At 36.8% G+C, this 18,545-nt stretch overlaps 1 protein-coding gene across 1 annotated transcript in view; it reads right to left on the bottom strand.

Annotated features, from left to right (window-relative positions):
- LOC121313398 (phosphatidylinositol 3,4,5-trisphosphate-dependent Rac exchanger 2 protein-like) overlaps positions 1-18,545 on the bottom strand; it is a 125,220-nt gene that overhangs the window by 26,261 nt on the left and 80,414 nt on the right. Inside the window, exons 26-35 of the mRNA XM_041245886.1 lie at positions 14,991-15,170; positions 14,371-14,465; positions 14,002-14,084; positions 13,410-13,500; positions 11,035-11,163; positions 9,167-9,208; positions 6,780-6,997; positions 4,735-4,837; positions 4,069-4,212; positions 2,808-2,922 (exon numbers count right to left, since the gene is read on the bottom strand). Coding sequence (XP_041101820.1) covers positions 2,808-2,922; positions 4,069-4,212; positions 4,735-4,837; positions 6,780-6,997; positions 9,167-9,208; positions 11,035-11,163; positions 13,410-13,500; positions 14,002-14,084; positions 14,371-14,465; positions 14,991-15,170 — 1,200 coding nt within the window. The remainder of the gene's footprint in view (positions 1-2,807; positions 2,923-4,068; positions 4,213-4,734; positions 4,838-6,779; positions 6,998-9,166; positions 9,209-11,034; positions 11,164-13,409; positions 13,501-14,001; positions 14,085-14,370; positions 14,466-14,990; positions 15,171-18,545) is intronic.

The following is an 18,545-nucleotide window of genomic DNA, read 5'->3' as shown; positions in this document are numbered from 1 at the left end:
ATAGTTGATCGGTAAAAGCTTTGAAATTTGGAAATCAATCTTGCAATGCTACTTTTTGATCAAGCAAAACAGCAGCACTGTCACAAGCTATTGCAACCAGGTGATCATTCAAGTAACCCTCAGTGAATTCCAGAGGAAACATTGTATTTATCAAAGCATGGGTTATGCCCTTAGCACTCATATCAGTCAGTTCTATTAACTCAAGAAATAGGTTTGTATGTTTCATGTCACTAAGAATCACCCAAATATATACGATCAGCGATGAAGTTTGAATAAAAGCAGCAGTCTCGTAAATCATCATTGTGCATTTAGCTTTGGCTTCTATAATGTTAAGTAGCAATTTAGTTTTCATTTCCTTAGGAATGTGATCAACAATATTTGCACATGCAACATTTGAGTGCAAAATAAGTCCCATGCCAAATCGATTCAAAGTTGGAAAATGTATTTCGCTTTCATAATAAAAATAAAAAACACTGACAGGTCAGGTAGCCTGTTAATATGCTGTTCTGAAAACTATACTAGTAGTTTCTACATCACAAGCTTCTACTTTTGCATAGGCTTCTACTAATTTTGTCTTTTTTGGCAACTCCATTTATTTCTACTGCAGCCTTGTGTCCAGCAGAATGTCTATGTTCATAATTTCTTTTATGTAGCGATATTTGTTCTTTGCTTTTGGTGTCCCCATGGGGGAAATGTTTAATTCATTTCATTGTCTTTTTCCACTCCTAAGGTCATCATCTTTGGGAAAACACTGCATTCAAGCACACTGTTTTTCTGCGATGATCCATGTATTTAAAAAAATAAATAAATAATTCACAGAATTCCAGTTTGTTGCAAAGACCAACACCCTTGCAAACCGCTGCCCTTTCTGGCACATTCTGGCACACTTCAGCTATATTCACTCTAACTGAACATGAGCCTGAAATATCATCAAGCTGGTTAACAATACTTCACTTAGTAACATCTTTATTGACACATTGTCCACCCTTTTCTTCAATGTCTACATTTCGGCAATTTTTTTTCAGTTTGTTGTGTAAAACTCATTTTCCTATTCATTATTCGGTAGGTCACATTCAACACTTTGCAGGAGAAGGCACAAAGCATAGACATCACATCCTAAAATTGACAGTTTCATTATTCAAATCACGGAACAGGAATTATTTATTTATTTATAGGATATGTATAATATGGTGTTCTTTTTTGCACATTTTGTACATTTTTTCTTCTCATACGATTCATTTGCAAACTGGATCATTCTAGCCAGTCACTCAGACAAGAGGTATCTGGGATCCAGTGCAATCCAGCACAAATGAACCCCTGGATGAAGCCATACAATACTGTAGAAGAATTCAACCCTTTATAGTACAATCAATATAATTAAATAATGAAACAAATGTCCAAATGCCTGTTAAATGACTGCTGTATGTAACTTGCATTTCAGTAACCTATTTTAAACCAACACGATATGAAATCAATTCTAGTCACTAATTAAACATCAGGTTTGCAACAGCATGACATGTTGTTAGGCTGATGTAAAAGTAACTAACAATAGAACCAGTTTCATTAATATCTAACATGATTTAATCACTTTTTCAGACAGACTCTCCTTATAGGTATTTATGATTCACTTAGGAAGTAACCTGGTATACAGTAGTACATTATTAGTTGAGATAATTCCTTTCATTGTGACTTCTCTCAAAATCTGACCAAATGTACATTGTCAAAAGGGTACAACAGTAAAAAAATAAATAAAGTAAACAAGCAAACACATAATAATAAATAAATGCATACATGAATAGAAAGTAAAACTACAGGGATTCAATATAATTATAGTCATTTGTATTCAGCAGTGGTGACTAACTTTCACAAGAGAAAGGCACACTGTAATTTGTTCAATGAAAGTAGCATTTTCAAGGCTGAACACATATCCCCTTTTCCCTTTTGTCTAATAACAGAGTTTTCTTATGCTGTCAAGGTTCCTCTGCAGTGGATTCAAGTCATTACCAAGGTATAATACAAATCAGCTTTAAAAAGCTGAACTGATTGCAGGTTTCCTGTCGTGGACAGAAGTGAGCAATCACGCATACCGTACAGGCATATGTACTGTTCCTGGTAACCCATCAAACACTAACAGCGACATTAACCATTGTTCTATCCTGCATAGAGGAGGTTTCAACTTCTTTGGTACCAATCTTTTAACCTTTAGCATTCAACCCCGAGTGAGTGAAAACATGCTGCTTTTATGCAGCTGTACCAAGACTCGATTGCTAATCAATCATTCAATTGGAGTCGCAGTGCAACTGCACGTGAATTAATAAAGTGCAATTCCCCGTGCTCACATATTATTACTTTTTACTTGCACGTGAAGTGCTGTGCAATTCTGGTGCCTAAATACAAATATACATTTTAAACACTTGTGTTACACAGACCTGTTTATATCCCGTGTACCAATGACTATACATCAACATTAACACACAACATACAACACAAAATACACACAGGGGCGGGCACTTTGCCGCAGGCCTATTAAATCTAGAAGTCCTCCTGGTAAAAAATGTTTTTTCTAATCTCCTGTCTTTCCAATGATTTGGTCTTGTACGCCAAAAAGACAGCACCACCACCTCATATATTTTAGAATACACTAACATTGGAGCCACGGATTTAAACAACCTTACAGGGTTACCTTGAAGTGCCTTTTTAAATTGAATTGAAAAACACGAGGCAGCCAAAACCATGAACAAGCACCTCAGAGCTGTAAAGAAGACAAAATGTCCTTCACTTAGGCAAAACCAATGACAGGCACCTACCTGAGCTTCTGGTAGTACTGTTTAACCTTTTCCAGGGAAGTCGCATTAATCTGAGCCTGCAACTCTTCCACAGATACGTTATCCCTGTAATAGTACCCCTCCATGCTCTCCAAAGCTGCATAAAACAGGGCAGGTTATAGCCTTTTGTGTAACTAATTTACATTTATGTTACAAACTATACAGATCCCATACAGAACAGGCATAAAAAAGCTTATCAGTCATATCTGAAAACAAATTCAATATTCAAGTAAGACAGCAGCACAGTTGAGGTTGTTAATGCCATTTAAATAAACATTAAAAAACTGCATAAGACAATGCATTAACTGCAAAGGCTCTGCACTGGGTGTTCCATCTACTGTACACACACAGTCCTGTTAAATATTTTCAAGATTTGAAATGTTTAGGTTTAAAGTGACGCAAACCCCATGGATACTTTGATTAAGCTCTATTCACATTTGGATCAGCCCTGCTGCCAGTCCTCTAGAGTGATTGAGCCCTTTATTTATTCAGGAGAAGAGCAGTGACTATCTTTGCTGGGCAAAGTTTAAAAAGCAACTGAAAGGTGAGGGATTCTGTAAACAAGAAGCAGAGGGGGAATTACCCTGGGGTTGTCCAGATAGTGCCTTGTTTGGCCATTTTTCAACAGACATTCTAAGACAATATTAAAGTGAATTACAGAGTTTGACTCCTCTTCTATCAGCATTCCTAGGAGACCCAAATACATTGCTGTCATTTACCATTAGGCTCACACTTATGAGTTTGAAAAGGGTTGACATTGCTGGCAGTAGAATTTATTAGGAAAAATATATGCCAGCCCGATTTTATTCTTGATGACTGATAAACATAATACAATATATTACCTCTGATTACCATTGGCAATAATATCACTGGTCCCCTAATCTTTCTGATGAACATCTTTACTTGCGGAATATCCAACTATTTTTTTTCTGGAAACACTGTAGCCTTGTTAAGCTTCTACTTCTCTTCTTAGTAAACTCTACTTCCAGTGTCAGACTCACTCACTAGGTTTACATAGAATGGGATACAAAGGAAGTGACTGGTTCCAGGAAACAGGTGTGGACATTGTTTTTTTCTTGAAAAATCTTGTCAATCAAATGGTATTTCGAAAGCCCTCTACCTGATCTCAATAGAAAATAGATTGTATTCTACATCCACGTGTATTCCTGCATACTGTAATGTAAAACCTGCCTGGCTCTCTTAGGCACATGTTTTTTCTATTCTACAGTCAATGAGAACATACCTTGTGTGAAAAGTACAGGGTAGATTTTAAATCCACCGCCATTCCTTAGCCTTTGCGGAAGCTGCTCAAAATTATAATTCTCAAGATAAAAGTAAACTTTTATTGCTTGCCGACTTCCTTCAACCTGATATGTGATGGGCATATCTATAGAAATATAGAAGAAACAGCAGTTCATCAGACTTGGCAGATATAATTTCAAATAAATGCACAACATATAATTTCTGTTGTTCTGAACTAATACAGGTAATGTATGCTGTACTAGTCAGGCAAAGGTATATGTTTTCCCCAGGGCTCACTAGCAATGAGATCAACGTTGCTGTTTATAAGAATATGGACTGTATGATAAGTAACACCATGCTGTACACTGTGTCTGTAGTCTGTGTTGGCTCGCTGGCTTAAGTCGGTCGTTTTCATTAGTGTTGTCCTCCAATATGTTTTGGCATTGAACAAATTATGTAGTTTTCAAATTGCATATATTGCCATTAATGCAAAGTAAGTCATACTTCAGTGCACGATAAGCATTTCAACAAAAAACATTTTAAATTATGTGCCTAGAAAAGCTAAATTATACATTTCAATTATACATTTTCACTGATACACCAGTTTTGCATTTCCATTTTCAGAGTTTTATTTTCAGATCTAAATTAGGCAGTTCTGTGTACTTACTTGCAACCAGTGGTTCTCCTTCAGAAAGTCTGAAGTAAAAAGTTACTTTTTCCAGGTCAGCTAAGGCAACTAGCGTATCCTCCAACATTGCCTGCTCATCAGCCTAAACACATCAGCACACAACAATGCTACAGTTTATCACTCTTCAAAATGACATTCACATTGGTTTCAACTTTAAAACACAAGAGATCAGGTAACTGGCACCTAGCAGAGGAAGGGCAGCTGGTGCTGCTGCAGTGATTTTTACAAAAATAAGGAAATCTGTTATCCTTTAATATTACATTCCAGGCGGTCATGTTACTGTACCATACCCATAATTAAACTGGACCAAGAGGATAATAAAATATAGTTCAAAAACCTAAAATGTTGACTGCAATATGACAGCCATATTTGGTTGGAGGTCAAGATCACGAGAATATTGAGTTTCTATAAAACAGCAAGTATCAAGCCTGCCTCCGAGACCTGCTGGGTTGAAAATGGGCTGGAGTTGGCATCAGTGCCTTTATTCTGTACAGTGCATGGACTAGGTGTGCCATGAAAGCAAAAAAAAATAAAAAATGAGGACGGCCGATACTGTGAAATAAATATGTTTTAGATATTAACAGCACATACAGTGTCAGGCTTTTCCTTGCATTTCACATATTTTGTTTTAGACAGAGAGACTTGCAATCACTGTTAGACATTAGATTATCATTACCATGGTAAACAAAGGGCCCTTTTTTAAATTATCTTAATTGTGTTGTAATTTAGATCTACCTGTTTTAAAATCAATTGAATAGACCCTATATAATAAATGACCATCAAATTATCCTGTATTCATCTTTGAGGCAGCTGGGGTTAACATTTTTAACAGGTTTGGAAACCAAGAACTGTAGCAGAAGATTTGTTTTCATGACGACATTCTCCCCTTTGTTAATTTATTTCACTTTTAAGCAATAAGGGAATTTAAATAGAAAAACTCACAAGCTTGTATGAATCTATCTGAGCATTCAGAAACAATAGCATTCTATATGCGCACCAGGTTAATCAATGTTTCTGCATCAGAGTAGCAGTGCTATTTAACAATTCCCATTAGACATGGCAAGGCTGAAGAAATAAATCACAGTCACAACTCCACTTGTGTAAAGCTGAAATCCTGCTGGTTTTGTTATTAACACTTACTGTAGCAAAAAGGATCAATCTACAATTAAAAAAAACAGGTACTGGCATGTTAATAACACACCAATATTCCACCATGGATGTAAATAAAGATATTAGAGCTATCAGTATCATAAAGCATAGCATCATGACATGCATCGAGATTCTACTCTATGAGCATGTACGACAGAAGTGACATACAGTTCAGTAGCTACAGGCATCTCTCCTTATATTCCCAGAAAGATAGGCCAAGATGGCTGGAGGCAGGATTAGCAGCTGACAGCAACAGGGCCCACGGCAGTTTGCATTTGGGGTAATAATAAATAAATCCTGTTTGTTTAAGCTTCCCCCTGACCATGTTGTCCCAAGTCTCAAGGACTGGGGCGAGGAGGTCTTGGGTAAAGTCATTTTGGAAACAAGATGCCCCTCTTTTATGTTATATTGTATGCACATAAATTTAGTTTTCTTTCAGTGCAAAACTTGTTCTACATCTCGCACACAGTGGCTCGTTTCCAGACAAAACATGTATTTAGTAGGTTTTACTTGGTACTAGTTGAAGTATCTGGAGTGTAATGTGTAAACCCTACTTGTTTGTCAGCAGACCAGCTGAAATGGAAATAGAAGCTTCTAGAAACCCACAAAATTTAAATATGCTGCAAAGCCCACTACTTCCGGTCAGGACAGAATCAAGCAAAATCAAATCCAGTCTAAAAAAATGTATTCCTTACTGTATCCATTTAAAGAAGACGGTGGTGAAATAGGTGAAAAGAAGTCAGTGTCTTTTGCTGTTGAAGTTTCAGGCTAATACACAAGAGCATATTCTATAAATGAGCTGAATGCAAACAACTAATAACTTTACCAAAAGCACCTGTTTTAGTTTAAATTTCAGTTTGAACACTCCTCCTTACCAGATTTGGTGAGAGCATGGACTGGAAGTGAAACAGCAGCCCTGTGCTGGCTATCTGCTCCAGCCACCTTTTGCTGGTCTCCTGAGTCTCCGTTTCATATTCCTTGCCAGTGTGATGTGTCTGATTCAAGACTGCCAATAGCTGCTCCGAGAAAGCGCAGACTGCAGCGACCAGACTTTGGCAAAAAACAATGTCTCGTCTGAGCTGAATCTCCGAGTCTACAGATATATCACAAAAAGAAATTAGCAGGAGCAAAACAAGGAGAATGGACATACAGTATACCATGGTTATGTTGACAATGTTAGTTACAAAATATTTCTACAGTATAATGCTTTCCTTTCATGTGTGTATGACTTGATTATCCCAGAGATAAGTGTACAAAATATAATAAAACAATAAATGTTTGTGAATAAAAACAAAAGGATCTCTGGTAGCATAATCTAAGGAGTATGTCCTATCAGATCACATAGTTTGTAATACGTGAAGTAAAATGGAAATGAGAAAAAGACTGTACTGATATATCCAGAGGTTAAAAACAATGTGCCAATGAAAAGGTTAATTATTTCTGGACCATTGGAATGGAACCTTATGGAGATAATCACAGAATACAGCTTGTAAAAACATTTTCTGAAAACAAGTGGCCTGTATCATTTACCTGGCCAGAGCTTCAAAAAAAATGTGGCACTGAAATTGTTAATGTTTACTGGACACCACCTTTGAGATATATCATAGAATAGAACTTTGTACCAACTACCAAACCATGCAATATGCATCACTGAAATTGCCAAAGCAATGCAGCACTGAAAAAGTACATTTTTTCAGGACAGCACAGTTCATGAAACTTAAATAATAAAATCAGAATACAGCTGTGTAGCAAACATTAGGGTTAATTGTAATGTCTTTATGCAACTCAAGCTCTAGAAGTCATGGCAGCCATATTAGGTCAGAGGTCAATTTCGTGGTCAGAAACTCATTTAACATGAAATGTTCGTATAACCTGTGGCGGAGTGTCCCGCCCCTTTGATTATTATTATTATTATTATTATTATTATTATTATTATTATTATTATTATTATTGTGCTGATGGAACTATTTTCCCAGCGGAAGAATATTGTTTTAGATTCTCTGAACTGCCTTGCGCGTATCACGTGCTACTACCAGCGTAAGTATATTTCGGTGGTTTAACAACAGCTGACTGGCACAGGAGCAGACTTGTTAGGTACACATGGAAAGAGCAACGAAATTGCGGTCTAAATGCAAGTGTGTGTTTTGTGAAGCCCAGACAGTCACAGACGAAGCTTCAACATGCACTGATAAAGAGTAGAGCAGGAACGAGACAATCGTAATACATTTCTTGAGAATGTACACAATGCACAGAATATAACAAATTACCCTTACTGGAATTTACAGTAGTATCACTAATACTGAAAAAAAAAGTCAATTATACAAAGATACAACCTCAATTACGCTATCACACAGAATACTATAGTTATGTCATTTCCAGTCATGATTACTCACACCTGTTTTTTTCCCCAATTTGTAAATTGTGGTATTGGCATGTCGAAAAATATGGGGGTGCGATCAGCATTTCCGATCTGTTCAAGCTGGTACTGTTTGTTAGACACACTGAAATTGTAAAAGCTTCTCTTTGAATTCCTCAGGAAGCTAATGACTCTTCTTTGAAAATGGCTGCCTGCATGTCATGGATGATTCGAGATCAGGCAGTGCCATTGATTCGTCTTTCCCCGGCAGTAAGTCACGTTGCTGCTTGTGTATTCGGGCATGTCCTGTTCAGTGAGGGACTGCTGTACATGCATTTTTGTGGACATTTTTTTTACCAATTTATGGCACTTATTGCAAGTTATAATTTGCTTTTATATGCAAAACAGGGCATTCATAACTAATATGTACTGAAAGAAAAAAAAATGACCAGTTTCTTTTAGGGTTTTCTTCAAAATCAGGATCCCACTTCTCTCCAGTGCCACTGATTAACACAGGTCCTGTGCTAAAGCACCTTACAAATTGTTTCAGGAACCTCAGTTGTTTTTAAAAACTAAATCGACTATTTATATGTCCGGTTTTGCCAGATAAGTCAACTGTTGAATAAAGGGTAACAGTATGTTCAGGTAAATTAATGAATACTTCATTTTATAGGTTTATACATTATCTTTCCCTGTAAATCCAAGCTGCCACCAAGATCCATGCTGTGTTCCAAAATGTTCTTTGAGCAGTCGCTAGGGTGTGATCAATTTGCTGTTTACCAAGATGACAATGGTTTGGATTAGAGATCACGCAAATTAAGCAAAGCATCTGTAAACATCACTTCTTCATAGGAGACCTATAACTTTTTTTTTTTTAAATGGAGATCAACAGAAGTCTAGACTGACCTGTGTATTCGAGCAGAACCAGAAGAATGCGGGTCTTCACCTCTGAAATTAAAAAAAAAAAAATGATTTTAGCTTTATTTTAATTTAGATTTCCTATCCTGCTGAAAACACTTTTTCAAAAAAGACCATTTCAGCACAGCTCTCAAAATGAAAACTCTAGAACTAACAGATTTTACTTGGTTTTGTGTTAAGAAGGGGGGCAAACAGACAATAAAACTCCCAATATCCTTTAAAGGTAAAAGACAATTGACTTGAGATATGAGCAGGATTTGGATCTTCAAATACTCAAGCTGTTCAATAAAATGCATTTGTATTAACCATTTTGTTTAATTTTGTGTATTAAATTATGTGCTGTTAATAGTTTATGTTTTTACCTGCATTGGTAAAAAGTTTATGAATAACTTTGTTATGACTTACTGGCCATTTGTTGTTGTTTTTGTGGACAAAAAAAGAATCTCACATAGAAAAATGTAGTGCTAAATCACAAAACTCAACAGTTGTGTATAAACTTCATCATATAAACTTTTCTATTGGTCAAATGTTTTAGTTTTTTTTTTTTTACTCCCGACTATAAATTCATATTTCTTGTGTGTCTTTTTCTTAATTTGAAATACCTTGTATGTGCCCTCGATCCAAAATTATTAAAATATGTTTTCTGTGTTATCAATACACACATTTTCCTCTGGTATAGTTCCCTCTGCTTTTAAGGTTGAGGTGTTAAAGATCTTGCTAAAAAAAATTTAAAAATTAAAAAAAAAAAACAACCTTGATGCTAAAGCCCTTGCAACTATAGGCCAATATCCAATCTGCCATTATCATCAAAGGTTCTAGAGAGAGTTGTTGCTAATCAATTACACAAGTTTCTAACTTGTAATACTGTATTTGAGAAATTCCAGTCTGGATTTCATGCTGCACGGAGCACCAAGACAGCCCTTGTTAAGGTAGTAAATGATCTTTTGATAACTCTGACTCTGACTTAATTCTCCTAGATCTTAGTGCTGCTTTTGATACCATGGACTATTCCACTCTATTGAATCATCTTGAAAGTTTAGTGGGTTTGTCAGGGGGTGTTCTATCTTGGTCTTATCTTTCCGATCTAAAACAACCAATCTGATACAAAGAAGTTAAGGTGGCTACATAACATCAGCATCAGAGTCTACTATGAATTACATATAATTATATCTTTGAGATAGATGACATCTGAATACACTAAAGGCCTGGTGTAATTGCAGTCTACTTCTTAGATAAGTAACTGTGGCATCAATTAAGTGTACTGAGCCAGCTGTAAACTGACTGGAAATTAATACCCACTGTAAAGAATACTAATGCAATTAAAATCAACCAAAACAATAAGGGACTGGCGAGAATGTTGCTGTTCTAAGGAATTAAGAATGTATTAAGCCTTTCAATCAAATCTAAGATGCTTGTAGGACAATGACATTTAAACTTAGAATCTGGTTGGATGAGACGATCTGCAAGGTTTTTTCGTTTATTTATGAATAAAAGGAAAACATATAAAAAGGAAAGCATGTACACCTTGAACTGGCAGATTGTTATCTTAGTGATAAAAAGGTTGAGACCCAGTATGTGGTTCACATCCCCAGGGGACAAGCCTCTGCTGCATTTCTCACAGATCTGCAGTGTACACTGGCATTTGCTGAATCTGTAATTGTTTGAAACCCTCTACTGCGCCTCCTGCCCAAATGTTATTCCAATTACACAACCACAGACCCCAGAAGACTAAAACAAAATTTTACAGATACAATGTGTTTATCTTGGATCATGTATCATAACTGAACATTACTACGCACCAATGAAAATGAAATAATTCAGGGATATCATATTTTATTTTTGTTTCTGCGACTGACCTTCCACAGACTTGCCGATGGTCTGTGTTAGACTCTGGACGCTGCTGGGAAGGTTCCACGGGTCTTGCTTGACGTGAAGCCTCAGCTTCTTAGCGCAGTTAACCTTGGGCTCCATCTCCTGCTGGAACTCTATTCCAAAACATCCAACATTATCATCAGTGAACACCCACGAGAGATTTCTTTAGTGTAGTGTAAAGGGGTTGTTTTGTAAACTAAAAAAGCATTACTCAGATCCCTTGCAACCAGACAGCCAGGTTACTTGAAGTTCAGGATTGGGAGACAGTTTTTGAAGCCCTTTCAAATACAACACAAATATAATATGGTTTCAAAGTTTAAGTTTCTACTTCTTGGTATCTAATATGAGGTAGTTCAGATTGCAAACCCCACACCACTGGAGTGAATGTGACCTATTACACGGGAAGTAATTGGGCAACAGGAGGAAAACATTTATTCTTCAGTATTATATTTTTTATGAGTACCCACAACACTGACTCAGATTCTTTATTAAAACGAGTACATCCTTCTTAAAGCAAAGTTAAATGTATGTCGGGTAATTTACACTAAAAACAGTTGTTCAAGCGCTAATTATATTTAAGCTATCTACTTATCAATAATGAACCAAGGTCTTCAGCACAAGAAAAGGGGAACAGAGACATTGCTTGTGCTAATAAGATAAAAGGAGATTTTTTAGTATAAGGCAGTCCTGGACCCAACCCGTGCGAGTTTGGATTTGTTTTTGTGGTGTCACTATTTTTTCCCACTAGAGGGCATACATGTGTTCAGTACTTTTTTCTTTTTTTACTCTGCACTTCTTATCAACCAGATTTTAACAGTAGACTGAGCCTGAAAGAAGATTAAAAGGTACATAATTTAGACATCTGGGTGCACTTTCATGGGGCGTGCTTTGTGTAATGATAAACCATGCCGTGGTCAACTAATTGTTGTCAGTATTTTATCTGGGAAACCAGGATGCTTCAGTACTTAAGCTTGTAACAGCTTTATCACCCAGTCTAATGGCTTCTCATTGCTTTAATTCTCCCTTGTCAGACCCTGTAAAGTACATTGCATGCAGGCAACATTGCAGATTACTTCAGGAGATATCATTTGTACAGTTTTATTTTTTCATTTTTTTATAAAAAGTCTGGCATTTCATCTTGTAAAATAAAATGGAAAGCATATAGTTAATCAGTTCATTAAATCATTAAAATGAATTACTTGATATTTTAAGATTTAGGGGTCAATTAACAAAACCCCTGGTTACCTGAGTGAACAGAATTAGCCATGCACCTTGGCTACGCACTTTTCATGTTTACAGAAAAAATGGGAAAAAAAACATAGTTTTTGCTCAAAAGAGATAACTTTCCTATGTTTCGGTATGTTTACACACGTATAAGTTAAAGAAATATACAACAGCATTTTCAATCCAATCAGTTCAATTAATATTTTAAACACATTCCTCCAAATGCAATTCTCTCTGATATCAAACAAAATGAATAAAGGCCACAAATTAATAAAACTATACTGGCGGATACAGTAAATGGTACAGTCATTCTGTAAACCTGACATTTGACCAAATGACTACATCTTTTGTGCAGTTTGCAAAATAACTATATAAAACTTGCAATCATTTGGCAAATATATAACTTCTAGTCTTTCTTGCCGTTCAGTAAAACCCCTGAATGGCTGTAACATACATGACGTTTATACTACCCGAAGCGAAATGAAAACCAGTTGTGAAAATATTGCTTACTCTGTCAGACCACATGCCATCATAAATCCTTTGAACAAAGAAAGACAAAAGCACATCATACTTGAAGTTCTACAACTCTGACTCTTAAGGATGACAATTCCATGGCCATTTTGGAGAAAGACCATAGTTGCAAGACTGCTGAACGAATCAGCTGTGTGGCAGGCAGCGATTGGACAGAGGGTGGCACCAGGCTGGTCACAAGGCAGAGTTTGGCAGTACAAAGAGGACGCAGCTACGTGAGTACAGCCCCTTACGCTAAATGTGCCAACGCTTGGGCTTGCTTGTTTTGTGTTGCAGAGGAGTATAAGCCAGGGAGCTGCAGCCAGGGAGCCAGCACAAACCCCAGAGCACCACTATCACTGCACAGCACAGCACAGCACCTACCTCGCTCTTCCTGGAGCACTTTGCCGTGCACCGCTAGATTGTCTTGTTTGTTGTTGTATTGTTTGGGACTGTAAACCTGCCGTATACCCCTCAATAACACTGCTGGTAGAGGGGTAGAATTATTATTTACTTTAATAAATATGGACGTTTTGGATCATTGGAAGTGCTGTTTGGACTTCTGATTATTTCCACACCACTCACCTCCAGATTATTCCAGCTGGCAGCTCTAACTGTTACATACCTTGTAGCCCTCGACCTGGAGTGAAGCATTTGGTCTGCTCAAAGGCCTTTGCCACAGCTGGACCCTTTAAAAGACTTGTGGTTGACTCCACCTATTAGGATCAAAGCAAAAAACAGGTGAAATTAATACCAAAACTCCACTTTGTTAGTGTTTTAGTTTTTTTGTTTATGCATCAAATCCTTTTTAAAATCAATAATCTGAAAAAAGGTGCAACCTCTTGTCCTGAAGGAACTCGGTAACTCATTGTGATGCTCTGTGATGTGTTCGGTGAGCAGGTGGTAGGGCGACAGTTTTGAGATATTCTGCTGCTTAGATTATTAAAGTAGTTCCCAAAGTGTGTTACGCAATTTGGTATACCTTTCATATTGTAGGTAAAATACAGGTCGGATGGCCTAACCAGTGAAGTCAGCTTTTTGATTCAGTTACAAGACAGCTGTCTTCAGAACTTGCCACATCAGGCGTGCCCATTCAACTAGCACGGGTGTCCTACGCTGATTTGTTGAAGCCTGAAGATGTTTTTTGTGATAAAACATATGCATTGTATAACCCTAATCCCAAGAGTGTATAAACACATAAATAAAAACATGCTTACCTGACTAAAGAGATGTTCCAGAAAGCCGTGTAATTTCTTTTGCTTATCATGAGAAATCCGTACACTAAGGGGCAGCTCATCTCCTGTTGATGGACATTAGTAAAATCAGTATAAGGGATCTGAACAACAAGCATGGAATAAGGCCCTGCACTGTAGAGTAAGGATGTTCACTTGTTCATAAAACTGGTAATACAAGACGGCAAAGAACAAAGAATCTTGATTGAATCGTGCAGGTCGTTGATCCGTCATAAGAAACCACCAACACCAACAGGTGGTGTATTAGTGTACAACAATACCTAAATCATTAAACACTTTAACAAACACCCCTTATTAGGACAAAGATCCTTTATCCAAATAACTTGAACTTACCTGAATCCATCTCATCACTGTGTACGTATGAACTACAATGGCTGCTACAGATGCTGGTGAAAGAGGCTATTGAGTTCCTGTTACTGTTACAGTCACTGCAGAGAAAACACAAAATATTAGTAGAGACTCTAATGCATGCGTATAGTACAGTATTTAGCATTCACATACACACACACACACATATATATACATATATCGTTTTTTTTTTTTTTTTTTTTTTTTTTTTTTTTACAAAACATGTATCATAATAAGTCTCAAAAGCATAATCTGAACTGCATCTTTGATAAGAATAAAGAAAGAAAGAATGCATAGCTGTTTACAATTTCAACAGTTTAATTCCAATCCAAAATCCATAGTTAATTACAGTTGTAAAAAGTGGTACTGCACAGGGAAAACTATTGTCACTGTGTTGAGATTAAATCGGTCAAGTTGACTCATAAGTGCTACATTAAAACAGGCTTGTGGTGCTAATAACAAACTGGAGTAAAAAATTAAAATGATCCCCACAGACCAGTGTTACCACTCCACTGCAATCGATTTCCAGCATGTAGAGTGGCGGTGTTCCAACACACAGTTCTTATTGAAGAGAGCAGGGCTGACGGATGTCACGTTAGGGTTACCTGTACGAATCCCTGTTGCTGATGGTGTCGTGACCAGAGTCCTCCTGCTCGTCGGCAGCTACATTAAAGCAGACGCGTTTGCCATTGCGTTCCCCCCTCTCATTTTCATTGTCTGTGGTGATGTAGGTCTCAGCTGTTTTGCATTCTAAAGCTGGAGGATTTGTTATTGAAGAGAGAAGGCTGCAATACAAACATACTTAAAATTAACATTTTATTCAAAATCCACATAACAATAAAAACGGCACATTTACAGTCAGTAGTTAATCACACAATCCTTCTCTAAATCAAAGTCGTATTACACTACTAGCCTGTCTAATGAAGTCATTTATAGCCGGTTTTCTATTTTTGATTTTAAAAAAGACCAGAAAAAAATGCAGCCTCTACTGCACAAAATGAGACAACACAATTGAATCTGCATTCTGTTTCCCAACTCCTAACCCTGTGCATACCTGACAGATCCCTCTGCATTTTGAAGTGGGAACTTTTAAATAGGTTTTTAATGGAGAACAAATGAGTTTAATGATGTGATCAAATATATAAAACAGATGCCATGCCTTGGTTATGCACTAGTCAGCGATACGGTTATTACCTCGGAAAACCACTTAACAATGCTGCAGTGCCTCTGGCAGCAATAAATCTTTATTATTATTATTATTATTTGCAGCAAGTTTACTGCCCTGGAGGACCTAAGCTCCAGTCACAGGCAAAATGCAATCATCTACACTACTTAAGTAGAAACATCACTTTCAGGTTCATGTGTAAGATATTACATAATGTATGCATACAAAATGTGTGTGCGTCTACATACATACATTATATTATATACACACATATACACACACACACAACAATATTATACATACAAAGTAAATAATTATATATATATATATATATATATATATATATATATATATATATACACACACACACACACACACACACACACACACAGTTATATATATATACACACATTATAATATAGCTAGCTAGAGATAGATACACACACACACTATAAGAATATTTTTATATATATATTGCGGTTGAGTGGTTGATGGCAAGGCTGGACAATGAAAACTCACACAGGCATGCAGTTTGAAACGCTTTTTACACAATTATATTCTTTATGCAGGACATAATCCATACACAACATAAACAAAGCAGAAAACAAAAGCCTAGCTCTGTCACAGAGCACTAACTAATCTTTCACAGACCCTAAACTAACACGGGACAACTAAGATGCTTTCACATAACAAAACACAGTCAGTTCAATATATAATACACATTTGTAGTATTAATTTTAGCTCTTTGCAAACCCCCCCCCCCCCCCCCCCGCCCCATTATTGTAATAATATTCGTATTTATAATACATGTTGATAATGACTACACTAATTTGAATATTCAAATGTGAACAACCCAAAATGCTTTACTGTTTGTCACATTTCTTATTATATTACCTATAGAAGCCAGAAGTCAAAATGCCATTGACACCGAAAGACGGTAGCGAACAACAGACTTGTCTCTAAATAACAGAGTACAAACTTAACTAGGAAACATTTGTCATAGTATGAAACTCATACATTGTTATTTTCTGCTTGTGAACTCTTATTGAATTCCTATGAAATATGAAAAACCATTCGACTAGATAAAGCCAAGCTACAGCCTTGGCCTCAACAACATCCCCTGCTCCCCAGTTCTTAGCCTCACTCAAACATACAGCGGGCTGTCGGTTGTGCTGAATTGTGGGATGATTTTACGATAGGGACTTCTATCCACTGAAACCTGACTATTATGTACTGAAGGCACAAGACAAAACATATGTGTACCTAACTTTTTTAGTGTTACCCTAGAATTGAGTGTTTCTCAGTTAAGGATAATGTATTATTAACCTATTTAACAGAAAGGAAGAAGTGTACGGACATTTGTACAGGCCCTTCCGACTCTATTCCTTTGGCTGGGGATATGCACTCCTGGTGGGGAATAATAAATGTGCTGGACTCGTGCATTTTCTTTGCCACACACAAGAACAGATTTGTAAACATTAACTAGACAGCAAGATATAATGCATATGCATCAGACCCTAAACCCTTATTTGGTGCCAAGCACAGCTGGTTTGCCAAAGAGGCAGACAGAACAATCACGATCAGTGTGCATCTGCCACATCCTCAAGCACATGTTCATCTTTACCTTGAACTCCAATGAGAAATATACTTTTGGCAAGATTCAGTTTTCAGCAAAATATTCTGATCATCACTGTGTATGTATAATGATTTAACATTACTCTAAAAGGACTGTTGCTGGCATTCTATACACATTGGAAAAATATCCTCATGATGAACACTGTATGACCTTGAGATATCCTCATGATGAACACCTGTAAGACCTTGAGATATCCTCATGATGAACACTGTATGACCTTGAGATACTGCAACTTAAAAGGCCATTCAACAATTTGAAGAACTTCAATTTGGTACTAGATACTTTTTGTTGAGAAAGATTTTAATTGTTTTGACGGAGAGGTGCAGAAAATAGTTCCCCAAAGGCTTTCTCGTTAAAGAAGGAAATAGAATAGCATGCACTATTTATTAAGAACAGATCAGACTATATTGATCCTTAAGTCTAAAGTATTGTGGGAAGAACTACTGTTCATGCTAAAAATGGTTTACTGAAAATGTTGCAAATAGGCCCAACTGGCAAGGGAGTGTTCTACCAAAAACAAAATAACTTCAACTTTGTAAATCCAGGAAGACTAAAGACATCACAGGGTGCTTACCTTAACTAAAATGTTATTGCTAAAGTTGCAGTACAAATACATTTTTTTAATTATATTAACATACTTAGCACTTTTATTTTTATATATATTTTTAGTAGTGATAGTATTATAAAATCAATAAATAAAATTTACAAGCTTATCCTGCATTCAAATTTGTTTAGCTTCATTTTTTTTTTTATTCCCCACTTAGAAGCGGACCTGCTACAGGAAGTATATTTTACGATACACCTTAAGAGGAAACTGAGGAACTAGAAAAGTGACCAGGAATATAGCACTATGCTATGAACTTTGACAACAATTATGCCTCTATTTTTGGTGCCTCTGTTTTAAACTGTAGAACATGCCACATGTGAAATACGGGGCATCGCACAGGTCTGACGCCTTTACCAACATGTGCTTCCCATAGTACCCTGGGGCTACACATCATACTACATATTTCTAAACAGCTGAAGCACACAATGAAAATATATAATATATCTTCAACCAAAACACTGAAGCCATTTTTGTCTGAAATGTGTGTAATAGTACAGCAGTTAACACACTGTAACAGTACAGTTATGTATGTATTTATTATATTTATTGATGGTATGCCGTGATTCTAAGGACGAGGCTACAATCTCCCTTAGCTTTCATGCTTGCCTACTCCAAAAATGTCCCAAAGTTCTTTCTCCTCTCCTCCTCCACCCCGCCTCCTTTGCAGCGTCATCTCAGCATCAGAGTCTGACCTCAACTGCGGGCAGCGACCTCCTGGGCCAAAACTGTCTAAATAACACCTCCAAACTGCC

The sequence above is a fragment of the Polyodon spathula genome, chromosome 3, assembly GCF_017654505.1.
Source record: "Polyodon spathula isolate WHYD16114869_AA chromosome 3, ASM1765450v1, whole genome shotgun sequence".
Lineage (NCBI taxonomy): Eukaryota > Metazoa > Chordata > Actinopteri > Acipenseriformes > Polyodontidae > Polyodon > Polyodon spathula.
The sequence above is the reverse complement of the archived record's forward strand: the minus strand, read 5'-3'. Positions and strand labels throughout refer to the sequence as shown.